Source organism: Pediculus humanus, genomic scaffold, assembly GCF_000006295.1.
Source record: "Pediculus humanus corporis 1103172107910 genomic scaffold, whole genome shotgun sequence".
Lineage (NCBI taxonomy): Eukaryota > Metazoa > Arthropoda > Insecta > Psocodea > Pediculidae > Pediculus > Pediculus humanus.
The window spans coordinates 408,907-428,906 of NW_002987483.1; the positions used below are offsets into that span (position 1 = coordinate 408,907).

At 32.7% G+C, this 20,000-nt stretch overlaps 2 protein-coding genes across 2 annotated transcripts in view; both read left to right on the forward strand.

The window, feature by feature from the left end:
- Positions 1–395: 395 nt before the first annotated feature.
- On the forward strand, positions 396–2,153 carry Phum_PHUM399800 (protein farnesyltransferase alpha subunit, putative; the record flags this gene model as incomplete). Its single annotated transcript, XM_002428707.1, has 3 exons — positions 396–475; positions 724–1,097; positions 1,186–2,153. The coding sequence occupies 3 exons, from the start codon at positions 396–398 to the stop codon at positions 2,151–2,153; spliced, it is 1,422 nt and encodes a 473-aa protein (XP_002428752.1).
- Positions 2,154–3,166: 1,013 nt separating this feature from the next.
- The window catches only part of Phum_PHUM399810 (rabconnectin, putative), a gene marked incomplete at both ends in the record, with an annotated part of 17,072 nt that continues 238 nt past the window's right edge, over positions 3,167–20,000 (forward strand). The window contains 46 exons of the mRNA XM_002428708.1: positions 3,167–3,253; positions 4,239–4,442; positions 4,878–5,104; positions 5,185–5,375; positions 5,469–5,628; positions 5,732–5,917; positions 6,005–6,192; positions 6,281–6,451; positions 6,535–6,814; positions 6,886–7,076; positions 7,154–7,378; positions 7,463–7,680; positions 7,768–8,058; positions 8,134–8,283; positions 8,364–8,619; positions 8,711–8,862; positions 8,954–9,099; positions 9,179–9,455; positions 9,538–9,897; positions 9,973–10,252; positions 10,338–10,553; positions 10,618–10,893; positions 10,966–11,285; positions 11,373–11,574; positions 11,735–12,009; positions 12,093–12,356; positions 12,447–12,741; positions 12,820–13,137; positions 13,217–13,355; positions 13,489–13,661; positions 13,754–13,960; positions 14,027–14,188; positions 14,280–14,512; positions 14,592–14,910; positions 14,997–15,241; positions 15,323–15,544; positions 15,618–15,882; positions 15,951–16,149; positions 16,251–16,506; positions 16,586–16,710; positions 16,798–16,960; positions 18,957–19,017; positions 19,092–19,300; positions 19,379–19,523; positions 19,607–19,824; positions 19,909–20,000. The exon at positions 19,909–20,000 is cut by the window's right edge and continues 138 nt beyond it. Coding sequence (XP_002428753.1) covers positions 3,167–3,253; positions 4,239–4,442; positions 4,878–5,104; positions 5,185–5,375; positions 5,469–5,628; positions 5,732–5,917; positions 6,005–6,192; positions 6,281–6,451; positions 6,535–6,814; positions 6,886–7,076; positions 7,154–7,378; positions 7,463–7,680; positions 7,768–8,058; positions 8,134–8,283; positions 8,364–8,619; positions 8,711–8,862; positions 8,954–9,099; positions 9,179–9,455; positions 9,538–9,897; positions 9,973–10,252; positions 10,338–10,553; positions 10,618–10,893; positions 10,966–11,285; positions 11,373–11,574; positions 11,735–12,009; positions 12,093–12,356; positions 12,447–12,741; positions 12,820–13,137; positions 13,217–13,355; positions 13,489–13,661; positions 13,754–13,960; positions 14,027–14,188; positions 14,280–14,512; positions 14,592–14,910; positions 14,997–15,241; positions 15,323–15,544; positions 15,618–15,882; positions 15,951–16,149; positions 16,251–16,506; positions 16,586–16,710; positions 16,798–16,960; positions 18,957–19,017; positions 19,092–19,300; positions 19,379–19,523; positions 19,607–19,824; positions 19,909–20,000 — 9,839 coding nt within the window. The remainder of the gene's footprint in view (positions 3,254–4,238; positions 4,443–4,877; positions 5,105–5,184; positions 5,376–5,468; positions 5,629–5,731; positions 5,918–6,004; positions 6,193–6,280; positions 6,452–6,534; positions 6,815–6,885; positions 7,077–7,153; positions 7,379–7,462; positions 7,681–7,767; positions 8,059–8,133; positions 8,284–8,363; positions 8,620–8,710; positions 8,863–8,953; positions 9,100–9,178; positions 9,456–9,537; positions 9,898–9,972; positions 10,253–10,337; positions 10,554–10,617; positions 10,894–10,965; positions 11,286–11,372; positions 11,575–11,734; positions 12,010–12,092; positions 12,357–12,446; positions 12,742–12,819; positions 13,138–13,216; positions 13,356–13,488; positions 13,662–13,753; positions 13,961–14,026; positions 14,189–14,279; positions 14,513–14,591; positions 14,911–14,996; positions 15,242–15,322; positions 15,545–15,617; positions 15,883–15,950; positions 16,150–16,250; positions 16,507–16,585; positions 16,711–16,797; positions 16,961–18,956; positions 19,018–19,091; positions 19,301–19,378; positions 19,524–19,606; positions 19,825–19,908) is intronic.

The window sequence follows — 20,000 nt, forward strand, 5'->3', positions numbered from 1 at the left end:
TCTCTCTCTCTCTCTTTCTCTGGTTTAATTTATTATTTATTTAAATTTTGCAACTTTTTCTTTTAAGATAAAATTCCTGATTATGTTATGTTTAAATTAAATATAATTTATTGTTAAAAATCCCCTTTTTAGAATGAAATTTGTCAACTTTAAATTATAAAATACGTGTATAAAAAAAATATTAAAAGTTTATTAATAAATTTTTTTTATTATTTTCCATAAAATTTTCGATACGTGACGTGACGTGTACGTAACAAAAATTTGGCGCCAAATAAATAAACATTGGAAAAATAAATTTGGCAACGTCGAGTAATTCGAACGCTCCTTACAAATGTTAATAAAAATAAATAAATTTAAGTCTAGATTTTTTTTTTTTTAATTTTTAGTGTTTTATAATGTCGAACAGTTCTTACGATGCAGTCGCCGAAAAAGTTTTATTCGATTTGGAATTGGCAATCACTAAAGATCCTTCAATGTAAGTTTTATTTTTTATTTTAATATTCATTTTAAGTGAAAGGAATATTTTAACCCTAATTTTTTTTCGTTATTAACAGTATTTTTTACATTAACTTTTTTTTTTTTTTTTTTTTTTTTTTATTGTCTGTTGCTAAGTATTAACTTTATATGAATAATATATAAATATATTTGTAAAAAGATTTTAAGTCATTTTACATTTTTGTTTTTTTGGGTGGTTATTGAAAAAAATTTTTTTTTATTTGTCAGAAATGAATTTTATATCATTCCAACGTTGGAAGAACAAAATCGAAACAGTTCACCTATTTTGAAAGGAGAAAATACTCTCGGTTTGGAATCATGGATTGTGTGTCACATTTATCCCTATGCTCACAGACAAATATTGCAAAAAAACAATTACAGGACTCAGAATCTGTGCAAGGTCATACCTTGTTTAACAGGTGTCACTTTATTAAATCCAGAAATGTCAACTGCATGGAATAAAAGAAGAGAATTAATCATTGCCAAAAAGTTACACGTCGATAATGAATTAAGATTAACAAGAATGGCTTTGACGAGAAAACCGAAATGTAACGAAGCATTATCGCATAGAAGATGGGTTATAATGGAAATATTAAAAGATGGTAATTAAAGTTTATCAAAATTAAAATCAAATGTAACGACAAATCATTTATAATTTTTTACATTTTTTAATTTTTTTGTTGTTTTCAGTTCAAAATAAAACGACTTTGTTGAATGAAGAACTTGCTTTGTGTGAAATAATTGCCAACAGACATCACAGTAATTATTATGCATGGAATCATAGAATATGGTCAATGCAGTATTTATTACCCGATTTTTCTTTTCAAAATTTCAATACCAAAGCGCAGAAACCTTCATTTTTTGAAGTTCTCTATAATAAATCATTTGAAATTGTCAATCATCCTGTGTCTGAATGTGAGTTACTTAACTTAAATAATTATGAAATAACAAACATGTATTTTATTGAATTAGATAATAATTTCAAATGGGTTTCATCTCACGTGTCCGATTATAGCGGATTACATTTTCGTACTTTTTTGTTGACGGAAATTCTTTCTTACACGTATAACTTTTTAACATGTTTCAATCGGAATAATTATCAATCTGACGTTCACAATTTAAATTGTAACTTTGTACCTTCGATAATTAGTTGTGGTAAATCGAATTTAACAGAATTTTTGACAATGTATAATTTCGATCAGAATCAAAAAAAAACCATTGATAATTACATATTGAAATTAGAAAAAAAATTGACATTGGTAGACATTGCTTTGTTTTTAATAGTGGCTGAATTAAAATCGAACATTTCATTGAGTTTGGTTTTTCCAAATCACGAAGCCGTTTGGAATTACAGAAAATTTTTAATATACAGTTACATGCATGTGATAAATTGTTTAGATTCTTGCAGTGATTGCGATCAAATTAATTCTTTGCATCAGGATCAAAATGGCATCCCTTGCAAAAAAGATTTTAAATTCGATTATGAAAATGAAATGTTTACATTTAAAAAACATTCGAATCTTTTCAATGCTTTTTTTTCCGGGATAATAAACAGTGAAAAAAAATTTTTATCCGAAGTTTGTTCGACGAATGAATACACTAAAACATTAGTTAGGAAATACAGTCATTGGTTAGAAAATTCATTTAGAAATAATTAATTAATGTTATTGTATTGTTATTATTATCATTTATTTTTCATATTTCTTACATTGCAATATATATATATATATATATTAACTTGGCAAGTTAGCTTTAATATTTATTAAAAAAATATAAATGTATATTTAAAAAAAAATAGTTTTAAAAAAAAAAAAACAAATATATTTAAAGAGATTTTTATTAAATTACAATTTATAAATTAGTGATGTAGTAGAATTTTAAAACTATTTTTCCCATGTTTTTATAGAATTTTACTAAAAAAATTTATTAAGAATCATTAGAAATATACATTTTTAAAAAATTATTTTGTATCTGTCAAATCGACAAAAATAATTTTTAAATAACAAATTGTGATATTTTTTTTTTTATTTTTTTCTATTTTTGGGAAAATGTTTTTTTTTTTTTTTTAAATTTATAACACTGAATCATAGTTTTTAAATTGATTTTTTTTTTTTTGTATTTGTTTCGGTACAAAGATTTTGTTTAAATTTTCAATATTTCTTATCAGTTCTTATATTTAAATCATTGTTATCTATTACTCGTCTCGTTATTTGTTTGATAATTTTTTTTTTTAAATTTACTTTTAAAAACAAAATTATGTAAAATATATGTACATATATATTTAATTTTAATTCTGTTTTGTTTTTTTAATAAAGAAAACCTATTTTTTTTGTACAAATATACGTTAAAAAAAGTTATGAAGGAGAAGAAGAAGGTATTGACAAATACATAAGAATAGCTTTAAGCGAAATTGATCGGAGGTTTAAACTGTGAATTTATTGGTTTGATAAAGACACGACAATTTAATAATAGCAGGCGGTGATTTTGCCCTAAAAATGTCTGTCTAATTCTGATTAGATTATGATTTCATTTGTGGTTAATAAGAGTTTGTTAAATAATTTAAAATGGCCAATATAATAAAGTTTCATATGACAAATTATTGTTTTTTATTTTATCCTATATTTCATAATTAATAGGATAAATATATATATTTTTTTTAATAAAAAAAAAAATGAATCGTCATCAAGTTTTGAGTGGTGCTTGTAATTCAGGGGACCGCTGTTTTGCTGTTGGAAGTGTCGAAGGAATACCTTTCACGGTAAAAAAAAAAAAAAAAACTATTATATTATATTACTTTTTAATCTTTCATTTTTATTTCAAATTTATTTCTTTTACGTTACATTTAAATTTTTTTTTAATACGAACATTGGTAGTAGTAGTAGTAGACATTTACAAATTCCTGTTTTAAAATTAATAATATTTACTGAATTATTAATCATTTATAAAAATAAAATAAATTTATAAGAATTTTATTCCACAAATAAAAATTATACATTAAATTATTACAAATTACAAAAAAAAAAAAAAAAAAGAAAAGAAAAAAAAAACACTTCTTAATATTATCACTCGTGATATGATTTTTTTGATTGTTGACGTTTTGATATTTGATTTTAAAGTATTTGACTTATAAATTAGGCTTTTTAATTTAAAATGATTAATATGATGATGATGATGATTTAAGTAATTAATTTTACATTAATGTTAATTATAAATGTGTATTTTTATTTCATTTAAAAAATACATACAATAAATATTTAAAAAAAAAAAAAAAAAACTTTTTTCTATGTACATTTTTTCGATGATTTTTAATCTATAATGATTACCTTCCTCAATTTTTTTTTTTTTTTCTTCAATTCAAATTGCAAATTATGAAATCATTTAATAATTTTATTATTTCTACAATAAGATATTTATCAATAAGATAGGTTTTTGTAAAGTATTACCTAAAAAATAACTATAATTATTCTTTGAGTTGTAATTTACTCTGCACTATTACTTATCAATTGTATCGACAAAGTTCGAAATATTTTTTTCTTTCAATAACTTTTAACTTTTGATTTTTTAAAATTTTATTTTAAAAAAATTATTAATAGATGACATCAAAAATATATATGCAAATTATGATTGAATATGACATAAAAAAAATTATGAAAATCAATCGAGTTGTTTTCAACATTTACTTTTTATGTTTCGAAAGAAAAATTTTAACATTATAAAGAATAAATAACATTTAACAATTTCAGGCATATGCTGCAGGTTGTAATATAGTAATTTTGGCGAGTAATTTTGAAAGAGTTCAAATAATTCCTGGTGCTGTGCACAACTATGTACGCATTAGTTGTTTGGATAGTTCGACTGACACTGGTAAAATTGCTGCTGCATATGAAAAACAAGTGTGTATATTCGAACCGACACCTTTGATACCGAGTTCCAGCAGTAATCATGTGGTAAGTATTTAAACCTTTCCTACTTCTTAATTTATGAAAATAAATCACACACAAAAAAAAAAAATCATACCTCATTAATTTGTTTTGCATTAATTTTTCACCTGTGAAAAAAAAAAAAAAAAAAAAAAGAATACTGATTATATAATATTTCTTTTTATGTATGACCTTTTATGATTCTATAAAATGTTTTTCATGCCAAAGCATGTCATCATGAAAAAATTATCAAATTTAATAAATGCAAGGCCTTGTAATGAATTCCATTTGTAAAATTAGACAAAAACAACAAAAAATAATAATCGTAAGGAAAACATTAAGAAATGAATGAAAAAACAAAATTTTAAGAATTTTTTTTTTCTTAAAAAACCTTAATTTTATTTTATTGAAACCCATATAAGAAATATTTAGTCATAAATTAATTTATTAATTTGTATTTAGTTAGACTATAGATGGGTTCAAACTGGTACTTTAACAACAGAATCTTCAATCACTTCTCTATCATGGAATCTTGAAGGAACTAGACTCTTAACGGGAGGGGATACATTACAAATGTGGCACCAAAATATAATTCCAATTCACGAAGACGATTATTCTCACGCAGGACCTGGTGATGGTACTTCAAATGTAACATTCGAGATTGGAGAAGAATGTCATCCAAACATGGGGTAAAGATAAAATGGCGAAAAATTTGGAGGGAAAAAACAAGTTGAATTCATGACGTCATAATTTTTTTTTTCTTTTATAGGTCGAATAACGGTTTAAATAATCAAATATCTAATTTACCCGTGGAAGAAGATTCTCCAGCTTGGGAATGTGTGTGGAGGTGTAAAACATCTGCTCCTGTCACACACATGGCTTTTTCTCCAGACAGTACTCTTTTTGCAACTGCTGGAAACAATGATAGGCTCGTGAAAATTTGGTTTGAAAATAAACATTGTGAGTGTATATATTTTTTATCAAAATCATTAATCAATCAGTTTACGAGTAAAAAATTAAAAAGTTTAAATAAGTGATTATTTTTGTTTTTAGTGTTGTTCCCTACTAAAAGTATGGATCAAAATAATATTTCAAATCAAGTTTCCGTTCATTCAATGCATACTGGAGAAATCAATTTTAGTTTTATTTATATAGCTCATCCTAGAGCCGTAACTCACTTGTCTTGGCGGGAAACTAGCAAATACATGCCTAAGTAAGATAATAGTTATTGTTGACAAATAAGACATTCAATTTGTTTAAATTGTTTTTTTTTGTAATTTTAAGAATTTAAAAAAAAAAAAAATTTTTTTTTAAAGGGGATCCGTTTCTAACATGTTAGTTACATCTTGCAAAGATAACATCTGTAGAATTTGGGTGGAGACAATATTACCCGACGACGGTCTTGTAAATATGTATCAATTTGATCCATTGGCAGCTCAAAATCCTAAATTTAGAACACATAGACACAAACATAGGTTTATGCAACGTTTAAAGCATATGAAGTAAGTTTAACAATGGCGTTTCAAATAATATTTTTTTTCTCCAATGTCTTATTTCCTGTTAATAACTCATGTATTTTTTTTTTATAGAACGTGTTTTCATTTGAGACGAAATGCCAAGCACAATCAAAGTGTTGGTAGTTTACCTCCTGATCGTCCCGTTCCAACACTTCTTTCAACTTATAGTGTTCACGATTTTCATAATTACGGACTTCAAGGAACTGGAATGACTCCAGGTCTTCACTTTCATCTTGCCGCTAGTGTAAACGCAGAAACAGGTAATCACTTCTGTTTTTTTTTTTTTTTTTTTTTTTGACAAAAATTAAGTTTGCCTTCATTTGAAAAATATTTTTTTTTTTTTTCCAGATATTCCATTAGTTCCAAGTTTAGTCACCGGAGATCCTGATCGAGAACCTAATTTTATACTTCACTGGTTAAATAATAATGAAATGCATTTTTCCCAACAAGCCGAAAACATTTTGCAGGAATTGCATCGAAAAATGGCTGAAAAAGAAGATACGGATACTCACATAGATGGTGAACATAATGAAATGATGAATATTTTATTTTTGATTGTTCGATTGTTTGATTGATTTTTGTTTTGATTTTACATAACATAGAAAAAAAATCGACTGTTCAAAAACTTAGCAAATCAGTTTCGCAAGATGAAAGCGGAAGTGATGAACACCCGCAAGGAAGTTATCCGTCTAGTGGAGCTCATTCTCATCAAAGCATAAGTGCGGCAACGTCTACCAATTCCCTTGTAGCTGAAAATGGGCCAACCGTAGGCCACATTCCCGATTCGTTAGATACAAAAATAGATTCCCTTTTACGTGATTGGCACCATAGTCCCGATTTGTTGTATTCCATACATCCAATCGATGGAAGTTTTTTGATTTGGTAATAATTAATAATTTATTGTAAAATTTTATTTCCAGTTCGCGATTTTAATTGTTTTTTTTAATTTTAAGGGTGGTGGAATGGTTGGACGAATATCATTCAGGTTCATTTCGTCAGGCTCAAGTGTCTTTTTCAACTCGCATTCCAAATGCTTTTCCTCTCGGTGACGCAATGACAATGTCGACTCACGTTTACTTATATAATACAAATCATTCTCTTCATTATCGCGAAGTACTTAAACCGGTTGCCTCGAAAAACTTGAGTAAGTTTTAAAAATTTTTATTTTTTTAAATTTAAAAATTAACATGTTTTACAAAATTATTTATTGAAATTTTTTAGAAAATGGTTTTGAAGCTCACGAGCCTTTACTTACACCACTACCGAGTGTCATCGAAGAGGATACCGCGGAATTAAACGACAGCGATTCGCATTTTAAACAAGAGGACGTAGTTAAACCTTCCGGTTCGACATCTTCCACCGGTATTGAATCCGAAGGGGGTAACACCTCCGAAGCTTTGGGTCCCACTCCGCCTGTTATATCCATGGTATCTAAACATTCCAACGGTGAGTTTTGTCGCGATGAAATAATTTTTTTTTATCTTTAAACATTTTGTTGTTATTTAATTTTATTATTATTATTATTTATAGGTACATTAAATTTGTGGCAACTTCAATTTGCTGACAAATCAAAATTTTCACAAGTTTTAAGTATCGGACATGCCAGTAGAGCATCGGGTCATCGCTTTAGAGTTAACGATATCACTTGTCATCCCGTATTACCACTTTTGCTAACAACATCACATCATAATTTGCCTGATTGTCCTACAAAATCCGACAGCGAAATAAAAGAATTGACCGTGCAAACAGTAAAAATAAAATTTTACATTAGTAATTTTTAAAGTTTAATTTTTTTTTAAAGGTTGTTTTTTTTAACATTTTTTTTTTTTCAATAGGGATTCTGCAGTGAATTAATTCTATGGCGAGTCGATGCTGTGGGACCATTATTGAAATCGGGAGGAGTGTCAGAACTTGCTCGAATCAATTCGCCGGAAATTTCCGCGTTTTCAAATGTTGCTTGGATTCCCACTTTGCTCCCGAGCACGACTCTTGGAAACCTCAGCAATTCTCCCAGCGCTTGTTTTGTTGCCAGCGACGGTGAATGTTTACGAGTGTATCAGGCTGTCATCGACGCCAGAACATTATTAGCCGAAGTTTCATCGTCGGAGAGACGCAGTCGCATGATGGTGAGAATTTCGCGACTTAAATTTTTTTAAACAACATAAAATTTTATTAATTTAACGAAATTAAATTTTTTTTAGGATTCGATCGATAGTTTATCCACGGCTGTGTCGTCCGATAATGGCGTCAAACATTCATCCTTACACGATAAAATTAAAATAGTTTCTCAACAATCAACATCCCGACCCGGTTGCATAATACAATTGGATGCCATTGCTGACGCAACTCACGTAAGCTATATATATTTAGTAAAATTACAATGGATTCGTTTCAAAACGTAAACTGAGTTTTTTTTTTTTTTTTTCTGCAGGATTGGCAAAATACGCAGTTTTTACACGTCTTTCAAGAGCAGTTAATCACGGGAGAAAGATGCGAAGTCAGTTCGGATGGAAATAGATTAAGCGAAGAATTGGGATTAATGGAATCACAAATGGGTGCCATGGTGGATTTGCAACAAGCGGCAGTTTTCGAAGAACCATTTTACATCGTGGTATTAGAAAGAACCACCACGGGAACGACGGTTCACATGTGGAGATTAGTGATAGCTTCTCAGCCTACCACTCCTGGTACGTTTTTTTTTTTTTTTTTTTTTTTTTTGGTACGTTTCGTATGGTTGTTATTTTCTAAGGATTAAAATAGGCAATTTTTTGGATTTAGAAATGTCGGGTAGCATGATGTATGTGCCGGATAGTCACATCGTTCAAGATGAAGATGATTTGGAAGCTCACGCTCGCTCCAGCACTCTAGAATCGAATAAATTATTTTCAAACGTCGTTCACGCTCCCCACGTTTTAATAACTACGACCAAAGTAAAATGTTTTTTTTTGATTTTTAAGGTGCCATTTGGAGAGTTTGAATTAAAAAAAAAAAAAAAAAAAATTTTTTTCGTTGTTTATTTAGGTGTGCACTCAAGATTTGTCTTTGCCGGAAGGTGTCGAAGTCATACACGCGTCTCCTGCCGCAGGTCATTTGAGCTCGGCTTCTATTTATCCAGCTTGTTTTGCTCCTTATATAATAGTGACTGCTTGCTCAGACTCAACCGTGAGGTATGTAATACAATATATAATTGTCGTGGAATTTATTTTCAATTAAAAAAAAAACCATGATGTCGAAATTTCGTTTTAGATTTTGGAAATGTAAAATCGGTAAACGTGATAACTCGAACAGACACGCTTTTTCTTACGAATGGTGCGAGTGGGAAATGATTAGAAAAGATCAAGAATCCATGATTGAAATATCCGGTCAACCCCTCAATATATCGGCTGCTTACAGCGGAAGAATCGCATGTGCCTATAAACACGGTAAATCATTTACGAGACCGTCTAAAAATGATCCCGACTCTAGATATGTGAATTTATGCGTTGCTATATACGAATGCGAAAGCACAGGGGGCTCGGAATGGGTAGGTTTAGTGTGACATTTTTTCTTTTTTTTTCTTTGTCGAGTGAATTTTATTAATAAAATTAATTTTAATTTTGATTTAGATTCTCGAAGATACGATTCATTTAAAAAATATACATTTGCCTAGAATAAGAGTGGATCCGAATTTAGATTTGAGCGTTTTGCAAGATCAAAATTACATAAAAAAACAAAAATACGGTTTTAAAAAATCCATATCACAAGATGAACTCCTTTCACCGAAAAATGGTGACATAGGTCACGATTTGCACAAGCCCGTGCCAAGCCTGCTCGCCGTTCCGAGTTTCAGCACTCTTCAAAGTTTAAGGAAAAGTATTACGGATCACGGAAACGTTTGTCCTTTGACTCAAAAACATTTGGTCCAGTTAGATTGGGTTTCCAAAGAAGACGGCTCTCACATTCTCACCGTCGGTGTCGGAAGCAAAGTATGTTTTTTATTTCAAATTATAATGAAAAACTTGAAAAAGAATTTAACGGATTGAAATTTTTTTTTTTTGCAGATTTTGCTTTTCACTCCAGTCTCATCGGATTTGGCTCAGGCAAACATGAAAGCCATGAAAGAATCGCAAACTACGAATCGTCCCATTTTGAGAAAGGCTTCGTCACTCGCGGCACCCAATTTCGTGGATGAAATCAGGTGGATGAAATTGCGACGTATCGATTTGTCGACCGCCGATGGTTTGCCACCTTTACCCATGCAAATCTCTTGGGTTCGCGATGGAATCCTCGTGGTTGGAATGGATAGCGAAATGCACGTTTACTCACAATGGAGATCATCGTGTGAGTTAATTTACGCAAAGTAATTTATTATTATTATAAATAAATTTAAATAGCGTTTTAAAATTATTCATTTTTTTAAAAATAGTTTCGTCGGAGTATAAGCATCAGTCGGAGTTGACACACCAAGAATCTGACGAAACGCTGGATACGAGAAACCTCAGGGATGAAGATTTGAAATCGTTAGCATTGGAATCTTCGCAAAGAAGATTGGCCAACGTGAGCTCTATGCCTCACTTGTCGAGAGTCAGTTCAATAAATTTAACTATGCTTACGGGAACCGAAACGGGGAAAAAAAAGAAAGGTATAAGGTTTGTTTATAAAGGTATAAGGTCAGCATTATTAAATATGGTTTTTCTTTGTACCAGGTAATTTACCAGATCCAGCCACACTCGACTACATGCCCGATTACGGTCTGTTCGAAGCTAGCAGAATAGCATGTCCAGTCCTTCCTCAGTACCATCCGAAACAGTTAATGGAACTTTTAAACTCTGGTAAAATCAGATGGGTCAAAGCAATTCTTGCGCATTTGGTGAGATGCATATCTGGGACTTGCGTCGCCAGAAACTCATCTAAAGGCGATGACGAAAGCATTCGGCAACGTGGTTGGTCGAGAAGTAGAACCCTGTCGGTTAGCTACGCTGGTAAGTTGTACTAATAAAATAAAAAATTAAATTTACCGAGTCTTGATTTTGATTATTGTGATGTATTTTCAGGAGCGACGAGTCCTTTGGAACAAAGAGGTTCAACAACTGCCATACCGGAAGAACTTACTTTGGACTATGCGGAAATAACGTCTATACCGCCGCTACCCCTGTGGACTCTTTTAGCAGCCGATAAAGAAACTGCTTCAAAGACCGCCCAAAACTCTGAGGATCAACAAGATTATAATGATTTATTCGACGGAAGGTTATCCATGGAAGATGAATCTTTGGATGACTACTTGCAAGAAGAAACGGATAACGTTAGAAGAATGGAAAGGAGGCAATCGGGAAATATAGAAAGGCAAGGATTAAGTCACTTTGGTCCGCGACAGGTAAAGTCGTTTTGGGAAAAATTTTTTTTTTTAATTTTAAAGTTCGTCCATTTATTTTATAACAAAACAATTTTTTTTTTTTTTTAGGGTCGCCTTCTATCGCGTCTTTTAACTCACACTCATTTACCGGGTTTGTCGAGCTTGGACCAAATGCATCTTTTAGCATTAGCAGACACCGTATCAACGTGCAATACCGATTTTGCCGAGAGATTCGCTATAGATGCAGCAAAAACTGCTATTGCCAAAGAAAATTTGACGGGAGTACCGCAGGGAGATGAAATTTCAACAGGTTTTTGAATGAATACTAAAAATTATATTATAGAATATTCTAGATAAATATTTTGTGTTAAAAAACTCGCCAGTGACGTGTACAGGGCATTTCACTTAGAAACTAAATAATAATAATAATATTTTAAGTAAAAATGAATTTTTTTTTTTTTTTCTTTAAGATTCTCTGGATGACTGCGGATTGAGATTTTTACTCGCAATGAAGCATTATAATTATTTAATAAAATGTTTGCCTCTTGCTCAAAGAGCTCAATTTCAAAGGCAAGGAATCAGCACGAATAATTTAGTATGGGCTTTTCATTCCGAATCCGAAGAAGAATTACTTCATTTGATACCCAGCTATGCGAAAGGTAGTCCAAAATGGCCCGTTTTAAAAGAGCTCGGAGTTGGATGGTGGTTGAGAAATAATACTCTTCTTAAAACTTGCATCGAAAAAGTAAAATTACATGTTTTTCATTTTTGATTTCTGACTGTTGGTCTGTATGAGTACAAAAATTATTAAAAATTTGTTTGTCGCAGGTCGCCAAAGCATCGTACATGGTTAAAGAAGATCCATTGGACGCGGCTATTTTTTACTTGGCGATGAAAAAAAAAAATTTAGTTTGGGGACTTTTCAGATCGAAAAGAGATCAAAGGATGACGGATTTTCTATCGAATAATTTCACCGAAGACAGATGGAGAAAAGCAGCTTTGAAAAATGCTTTTGCTTTGTTGGGAAAACAAAGGTTCGAACACGCGGCGGCTTTCTTTTTACTCGCGGGCGCTTTGAGAGATGCCATCGAAGTAAGATTAATAAAGATTTTTTTTTTTCTTCTTCTCAAGCGTTTGATAATTATGACATTTTACATTTATTATTAATTTGGGTAAAAATAGGTGTGTCTTAACAAATTGGAAGATTTTCAACTCGCTATGGTGATTGCGAGGCTTTACGAAAGCGAATTGGACGCGACTCCGGGACAGTTAAAACGTCTCCTTTACGAAGAGATACTCGGATGTGACGCAGAAGGGAAAAATTGTGACATGAGTCAAGCTCATCCGGATCCGTTTTTAAGGTCCATGGCACTCTGGATGTTGAAAGATCACGCCGGGAGTTTAAATACTCTTTTACAAACGAATATCGGGACTTTGCATTCTCAGTACAACGACGAAAAGCCGGAGTCGTCGTCGGGTAATAATTATTCCTTTTTTCTTTTTTATTATTACTTGAAATATTTAATACAATAATAATAATATTTACAATTTTCAGCCAATCCGAACGTGTTCAATTTTTACGTGTATTTGAGAACGCATCCGCTTCTCATACGACAATTCATTGCGAGTACGGCTTTGGATAAGAAAAGAACGCAAGTTGTTTTATCCGGTTTCAGTTATAATACGGAATCGAAAATGCCCAGCAATCCGGATAAGCAATTGCTTTTGGAAGATTCGATAACGCCGTTGGAAAGACAATTGTACTTCACCACTGCTCATGCGCATTTCAAAGCAGGTTGTCCCGCTTTGGCTTTGGAAGTTCTTTCAAAGTTACCGAATAAAGTCATCGAGTCGGGCGGAAACGACTCTCCGAGTAAGACATGAGAGATTTTACACCATTTCCCCTTTCACGTTTCCTGTTTCCTCCTTAAAATTTTCAACGTTTCCGACAGGCATATTAACGAGTCCGAACAAGAAAAGAGTACACGATTACCAAATCGATACGGGAATTTTACATTGGGAAAAATCCGAGACTCAAGAACCGTCAAAAATCAATTCTGCGGATTCTGTCGACTGGGTGACTCCCGTTTCGTCTGAAAACTACGACTGGTCTCGCCCAGATTCCTGTCAAACCAGTTCCATGATCGATTGGTAATTTTTTTTAAGCGAAACATAATGTTAAAAATGATAAATGCGATAAAAATTTAATGTGATATAATATTAGGTCTCAGCCTGTTTCCTTAAACGTGGATAAAGAGTTGAAGCTTATTTACGACACGGAAGAAGAAGATGATGATGATGATGAAGATGATCAAATAAGAATGAAAGTAGATGAGAAATTGACATCAAAAGAAGAAGAAGAAGAGGAAGGACAACAACAAAAAAACGAGCATAAAGGTTTTTATTGTAGTAAAATTATTTAGGTGGTCCGCCATTTTTAATTTTTTAAATATAAACTTTTAATTTTTTTTTTTTTTTTTTTTTTTTAGATGAGATATTGGATATCATGGCTCAACAATTGAAATTTGTTGCCTGTCTTAAAATCGTCATGGAAGAATTATCAACTTTGGCAACGGGATTCGAAGTGGACGGCGGACAACTCAGGTATCAGTTATACGTTTGGTTAGAAAGAGAAGTGGATGCGCTCCGACAACTTTGTAATTACAGCAGCGGAGATTCGGAATACAGCGTCGCGGGTGAGTTAAATCAATACATGAATTTATATTTCATTTAAATTTACCATTTTTCAATGCTGTTAACAGAAGACAGCATGATAGAAATGCAAGACGGACGAGAATGCAGTGGAACTCCGACAATGATGAGACCCGGAGAAAGACCGACGCTCCATGAAATTCTCATGGCGGAAAAATTAGATTTCGAAGCAAAAGTCGAGAGAGCAGCCAAACGTAAAAGATGGCTGAAAGGTAAAGGATGAAACGTTCTTTTTTTATAAAATGTCCGCTTTTTGTAAAAAAAAAAAGTTTTTAAAATGTTTTATTTTCTTTTCTTTTCCAGCCAATGAGACGTTGTTAAGAACTCTATTGAGTTATTGTAGTTTACACGGTGCAAGCGGAGGAGGATTAGCTTCCGTGAGAATGGAACTCGTGCTTTTATTGCAAGAACTGCAACAGGAAAAAACTCAGCAACAATTGCTGTCGCCTTTGCCTTTTCCAACTACTTTGCCTCTTTTGTCTGCGAGTGTTGCTTGTAATAAAACCGTCATTGCCGATCCCATTCGACATTTGCAGGTAAATTTATCATCATTATCATCGTGTTTTCTGGTTAAGCGTTTCCGATTATTATCATCGTTAAATATAAATTAATTAGTCTCAAGCTCACGACATGCTTCAAACGATGGTCGAGTTGAGAACTCCTCCTCTACCCTCCAAAAAATTATTCACCGAAGTGTTTGTCCTGCGGGATTTGGCGATAGCTTTGTCCGCTTGCATATATCAAAGCCTTTGCGATTCGGACTCGTTTAGCGTTAAACAGCAATACGACGAGTATCAGAGTCCGGGTATGGAAACTCTTGCTCGGCTCAACGTCATGTATCCCAGCAGTCATTTGATTGGGTGCGGACAAAGAAAAAGAAAATACTCACTCGATGAACCCCTTGAAGTTACCACTCATCCGAATAAATGGCCGGGTAAGATTTAAATCTTTTTTTTTAAAATTCACAAGCTCTTATAAAATTTGACACCGATCGATGACTCCCGTTTCGACATAATTTAGGAGTCACTAATTTACGAGCACTTTTGGCACGGGAAAAAGATGAGGACACCCCGAGATTAAACGTTCTCCTTTGCGAATCCTTCATTGCCACGTACATGAGTTTAATGGTTTACGCCATTTCCACGTGTGATTGTCACATTCTCTACAGGATCGCGGGTCACAAATTTTCAAATGTCACGTGGTCAACGTTGTACGGCGGAGGAGTGAAAAAACTTTTAAGAGCTGCAACAACTAATTCTAGTCAGGTATTCTTAATTCAAAGTTTGATTTGATTTTCATTTTTTAAGGAAAAACTTGAAGGATTTTTTTTTTTTTTTTACCTTTAGTCCGTTAATCAAATTCGTTTGGAAAAGGATCAAAATTCAGAAGGGACGGGAATGTGGAACGCAATGTCATCTCTTACCAAACAACGAGTACGATTAAACATGAAAATTTTAGGACAATTCAGTTCGCAGAGCGGGACTCCAATGATGAAAGAAGACAAACCTACGTACCGGGAACAATTCGTACCCCCGGAAATGTCAATGATCTCATATTTTTTGATCAAGGTGAGAATAAGTTCGTTTCCGATTTGAATCGAATCGAATCGATTTTTTTTTAATCGATCGATTTTCGTTTCAGCCCAATTTGCCAAAAACGGATGCTGCCGACATTGATGACTACGATTCCGCAGACTCGGCAGTGAGCGACTTGGACGAAGATGAGGAAGAAGAAGATGTTTTCGACAATAGTGAAATACTGAAGCGTGACAAGAAGAAAAATCAAGAAAATACGGAACATTCGAATCCGTTCAGTTATTCGTGGGCGATCATGAGGTTGGCCGTTTTGAAATTGGTTCAACTTCAATTGCAAGAATTTCTAACGATTGCGGGTTTGGAAATGCAAGGTAAATATTATCACCGTCGCTCCCCATTTTGACAATTTCCTAATTTTGAAAAATGTTTTTTTTTTTAGAACTTCCTGTTTCTTCGCCCCTCATTCACGGTGTTTTGAGGGGGCTGGCACATTGGCAAGATAGTTTAAAAGAAGATTTGGACTCGAGGGGTCCCGCTCCTGCCGACTACATTCCAGGTTGCTACGTTGAAAGCACCGCAACGGGTCCGGCAATTCATAAATATCGCTCGCTTTTGGAAAAATCAAATACTCCCTTTCAGTTAGTTTAGTTTTGGTGACGTCACGCGAACTAAAAATTTTGTGTTGGTTTTATTAATAATTAATTATTATTATTATTATTATTATTATTATTTCTTTCAGTCGTCACAGCTCTGCTGCACCCGCTTGTCGTTTGTGGTGTTTTCTAGTGCGGCAAGAACCCGTCCAAGACATTTTCATTCGTTGCGTTTTCGGTAAAAAACGTTCCATATCGACACTTTTGGACAACGCCGTGTACGACAACGTTAAAATAAACGGAGAAGAAAGGAAAACGGAAAATGGAACGGTGTCACTTCCGGAACCCGTTCGAATCATTCACAAAGATCAAGAATCTATATCGGCATTTTGTTTAAATCAAGTAATGTTTAAAAATAAAATCATTTCCGGTTGAATTCATTCCGATCATTTCACTCTAATTGTTTGTCTTCTTCTTCAAGGTCACTCCAGGATTTTTATCTTTGGCCAATCCGCGGGAAATTCAAGAAATGGATATTTCTTTACTTCTGGAACTCCCATCTTGGTTGGAAGACGAATGCGAATTCGACATAATTAATTTGAACAAGTAAATACTTATTTGGCTTGTTTTACGGAAAATGGAAAAGGAAGGCACAAAAGTCATTTCGTTTTTTTTTTTTTTTTCTGTAATCAGAGAGCCAGAAACGTTGCCGGCTTCCAGTTACCTAGTCATTCAAACAGCTGCCGACAAGCCTTTGTTAAACCAGGCCGCTCCCACTGGAATAAACATACATTCGGTTCCGGCAAGTCCTCAACCTGGAGGAATGGCCGGTCAAACGGGTCGCGGAGCTTCGGTCGTAAGTAATTCTCGTACCCCTTTACAAACGAAAGACATTTTTTTTTTTTTTTTTTTAACTATCATCTATCATTATTATTATTCTCTTTGAATAATTTTTGGAATTCTTAGCAATCGGCGGATTCGACTTTTTACCACTCGCCGCCATTTTTAAAAAACGAGAGATTAAAATGTTGTTTGCGACGATCGAAAGAGGGGTTTTATTATTATTATTATTATTATTATTATTATTTTTTATTTATTATTATTATTATTATTATTATTATTATTTTTCTTCTTTTAAATTGGGTCAATAGTAATTGTTTTCATTACTTTTTTTTTTCTTTTTTTTTTTTTTTATTTCGTCAGACGTCCCAGTCCGCAAAAAAGTCTTCGTCGGATAAACAAGATAAAATTAGAGTGACAGTAAGATTTTGTTTTTTTTTTTTTGTTTTAAATGTCTCTTAATTTTTTTTTTTTTTTTAATTTTGTGGCTTTGAATAGTTTTGTAAATAATTCTGGGATGATATACATATAACCATCGTGCCTCTCTCTCTCTCTCTCTCTATCTCTCTCTCTCTCTCTCTCTCTCTCTCTCTCTCTCTTTCTCTCTCTCTTTCTCTCTCTATCTTTCTATCTCTCTTTTTCTCATACTTTTTTTCAATCTCTTTTCTTTTTTTTTTTTTCATTTTTTTTTTTACAAATCATTGTGATTTTTTTTTATTATTATTTTATTTTATTTTATTTAAAGCGTAAACGTAAGTGTTTGTTTCCATTACAACAAACGACAACAAACAACAAACAACAACCAACCAAAAAAAAAAAAAAAAAAAAAAAGAAAATTAATTTTAATTGTAATTTTCCCCGAGGGTTTTTCAAATTTTTATTCCTGTTGTTATTGTTATTATTATTAATAATAATCGATTTTAATATTCGGTATATAAATAATGTTTATCATTATTATTATTATTGTTATTAATGTTATTGATTGATTGATTTATCGATCGATCGATTGATCGATTCGATCAATCAATCAATGCTTTTGTTCACGCCGAAATGGTTTTCAATTGATGATTGCACCCTCTAATGTTATTGTCAATTGTTTTTTTTTTTTAAATTGAATTATGTTACATTGTTAAGTAATTATTATGTAATTTCTATGTTCACACGCTGCATTTAAACAAACAAACAAACAAAAACAAACAAAAAATAAATAAATAAATAAATAAAAATCCACGCAGATGAAAGGACTCAACTTTCCTGGATCTCACGATCCATCGTTTTGTCAATTCGTCGTGGACAGATCAAAGCATTTATTAAAACCGGTGAGGGTATTTTAATTAACCCTTTTTCTTTTTGAATCCCACCCACCCCCCCTTTTTTTTTTTTTTTGAATCCCACCCCCCTTTTTTGTTTGTACTCAATTGATGGTATTTTATTTTATTTTTATCATTATTATTATTATTTTTTTTTTTTGGCTCGCTTTTAAACAAACAAACGAAAACAAATTTTTTCTATGTTGTATTATTTGTTTTGTAAAATTAATTAACGACTTTTAACGGGACAATTTGTGCGTGTGCGTGTGCGTGTGCGTGCGTGCGTGCGTGCTAATGGGATTGATGACGCGCGTGACGACGGATGATGACGTTTCGCGGTGGTTTCACCGTGAGAAAAATAGGGAAAATGTCAACGAAAATGATCCGTCACGTAAGAATAATAATAATAATAATAACGAAAGAGTGACTAACTAACGTATTATTTATTAATTAATTGTATTGCTAAATTGCTTTATCCTTTATAATAATAATAATAATAATACTCATAAGAGTTTGTTTTATTATTATTATTATTATTATTATTATTATTATTATTATTATTATTATTTTATAGCTTTTTTTTTTTTTTTTTTTTGTGTTTCGCTTAAATTATCGGCTTAAACAAACACACGCGCGCGCGTTTCGTTTTAATTGATTTGTTTGTTTGTTTGTTCTTACATCCATTTGGATTTTGATTTGTAGGTATTAAAGCATAAAGTCGATGGTATAAAACGTATGAACGCTCATCCACTCCTTCCTCTCTGTGAGTATCTACCTATTTATTTATTTTGGAAAAAAGTTTTCCGATTTTCTTTAACGGTTATGATTCGTCGTTAGATTTGACGGGTTCGCAAGATGGTTCCGTGCAAATGTGGGAATGGGGTCACACTCAACCCGTGTCAACGCCGAGATCAGCGGGAACATATGCGAAAGTGACGAGAGTCAGATTCAGTCAACACGGTAATAAATTCGGCGTCGCGGATGGCGATGGAAAATTGAGCCTCTTTCAAGTCGGTTTGTCGACAAACGAAAGCAGATCTTTCTTCGTAAGAATAATAATAATAAAGTTTGAAACCCGGAGAGGGGGGGGCAGAAGGAAGTGACGTCATTTTTTCTTTTTCAAGTCCTATCAGTGCCATAACAAAGTCACGAGCGATTTTGTTTTCCTGGGATCTTGTAGCATGGTAGCAACGGCGGGACACTCGTCGGAGAGTAAAAACGTCGCCATTTGGGATTCGCTTTTACCAAAGAAGAAAGCCATGGTCGCAGGTCGGTTGTCGTTGTTGTTGTTATCTTAACAAACGGGATTTAAAATGAATGATGATGGGGATGATTTTTTTTGGGTTTTTTAGCTTTCATATGTCACGAACAAGGTGCATCTAGTCTTGTGTTGGCTCCCCAGCATCAATACGTGATTTCAGCCGGGAAAAAGGGTGACGTGTGCATATTCGACGTGAGACAGAGAACGCTGCGTTTGAAATTTCAAGCACACGAATCCGCTATAAAATGCCTTGCCGTTGATCCCATGGAAGAATTTTTCGTCACGGGTTCAGCAGATGGCGACATTAAGGTAATTCGTGGACGAGGATTTGCTTTTTTTTCCAGCAAGCGTTTGGGATTTTTAATTTTTTTCCTGTCGCTGTTGTTGTTGTAGATATGGAGCCTCGCAAACACGAATTCGAGTCACACTTTGTATTCTTTTCCCGGAGAACACGCGAGATCTTCCTTTTTTAAAAATGTCGGACC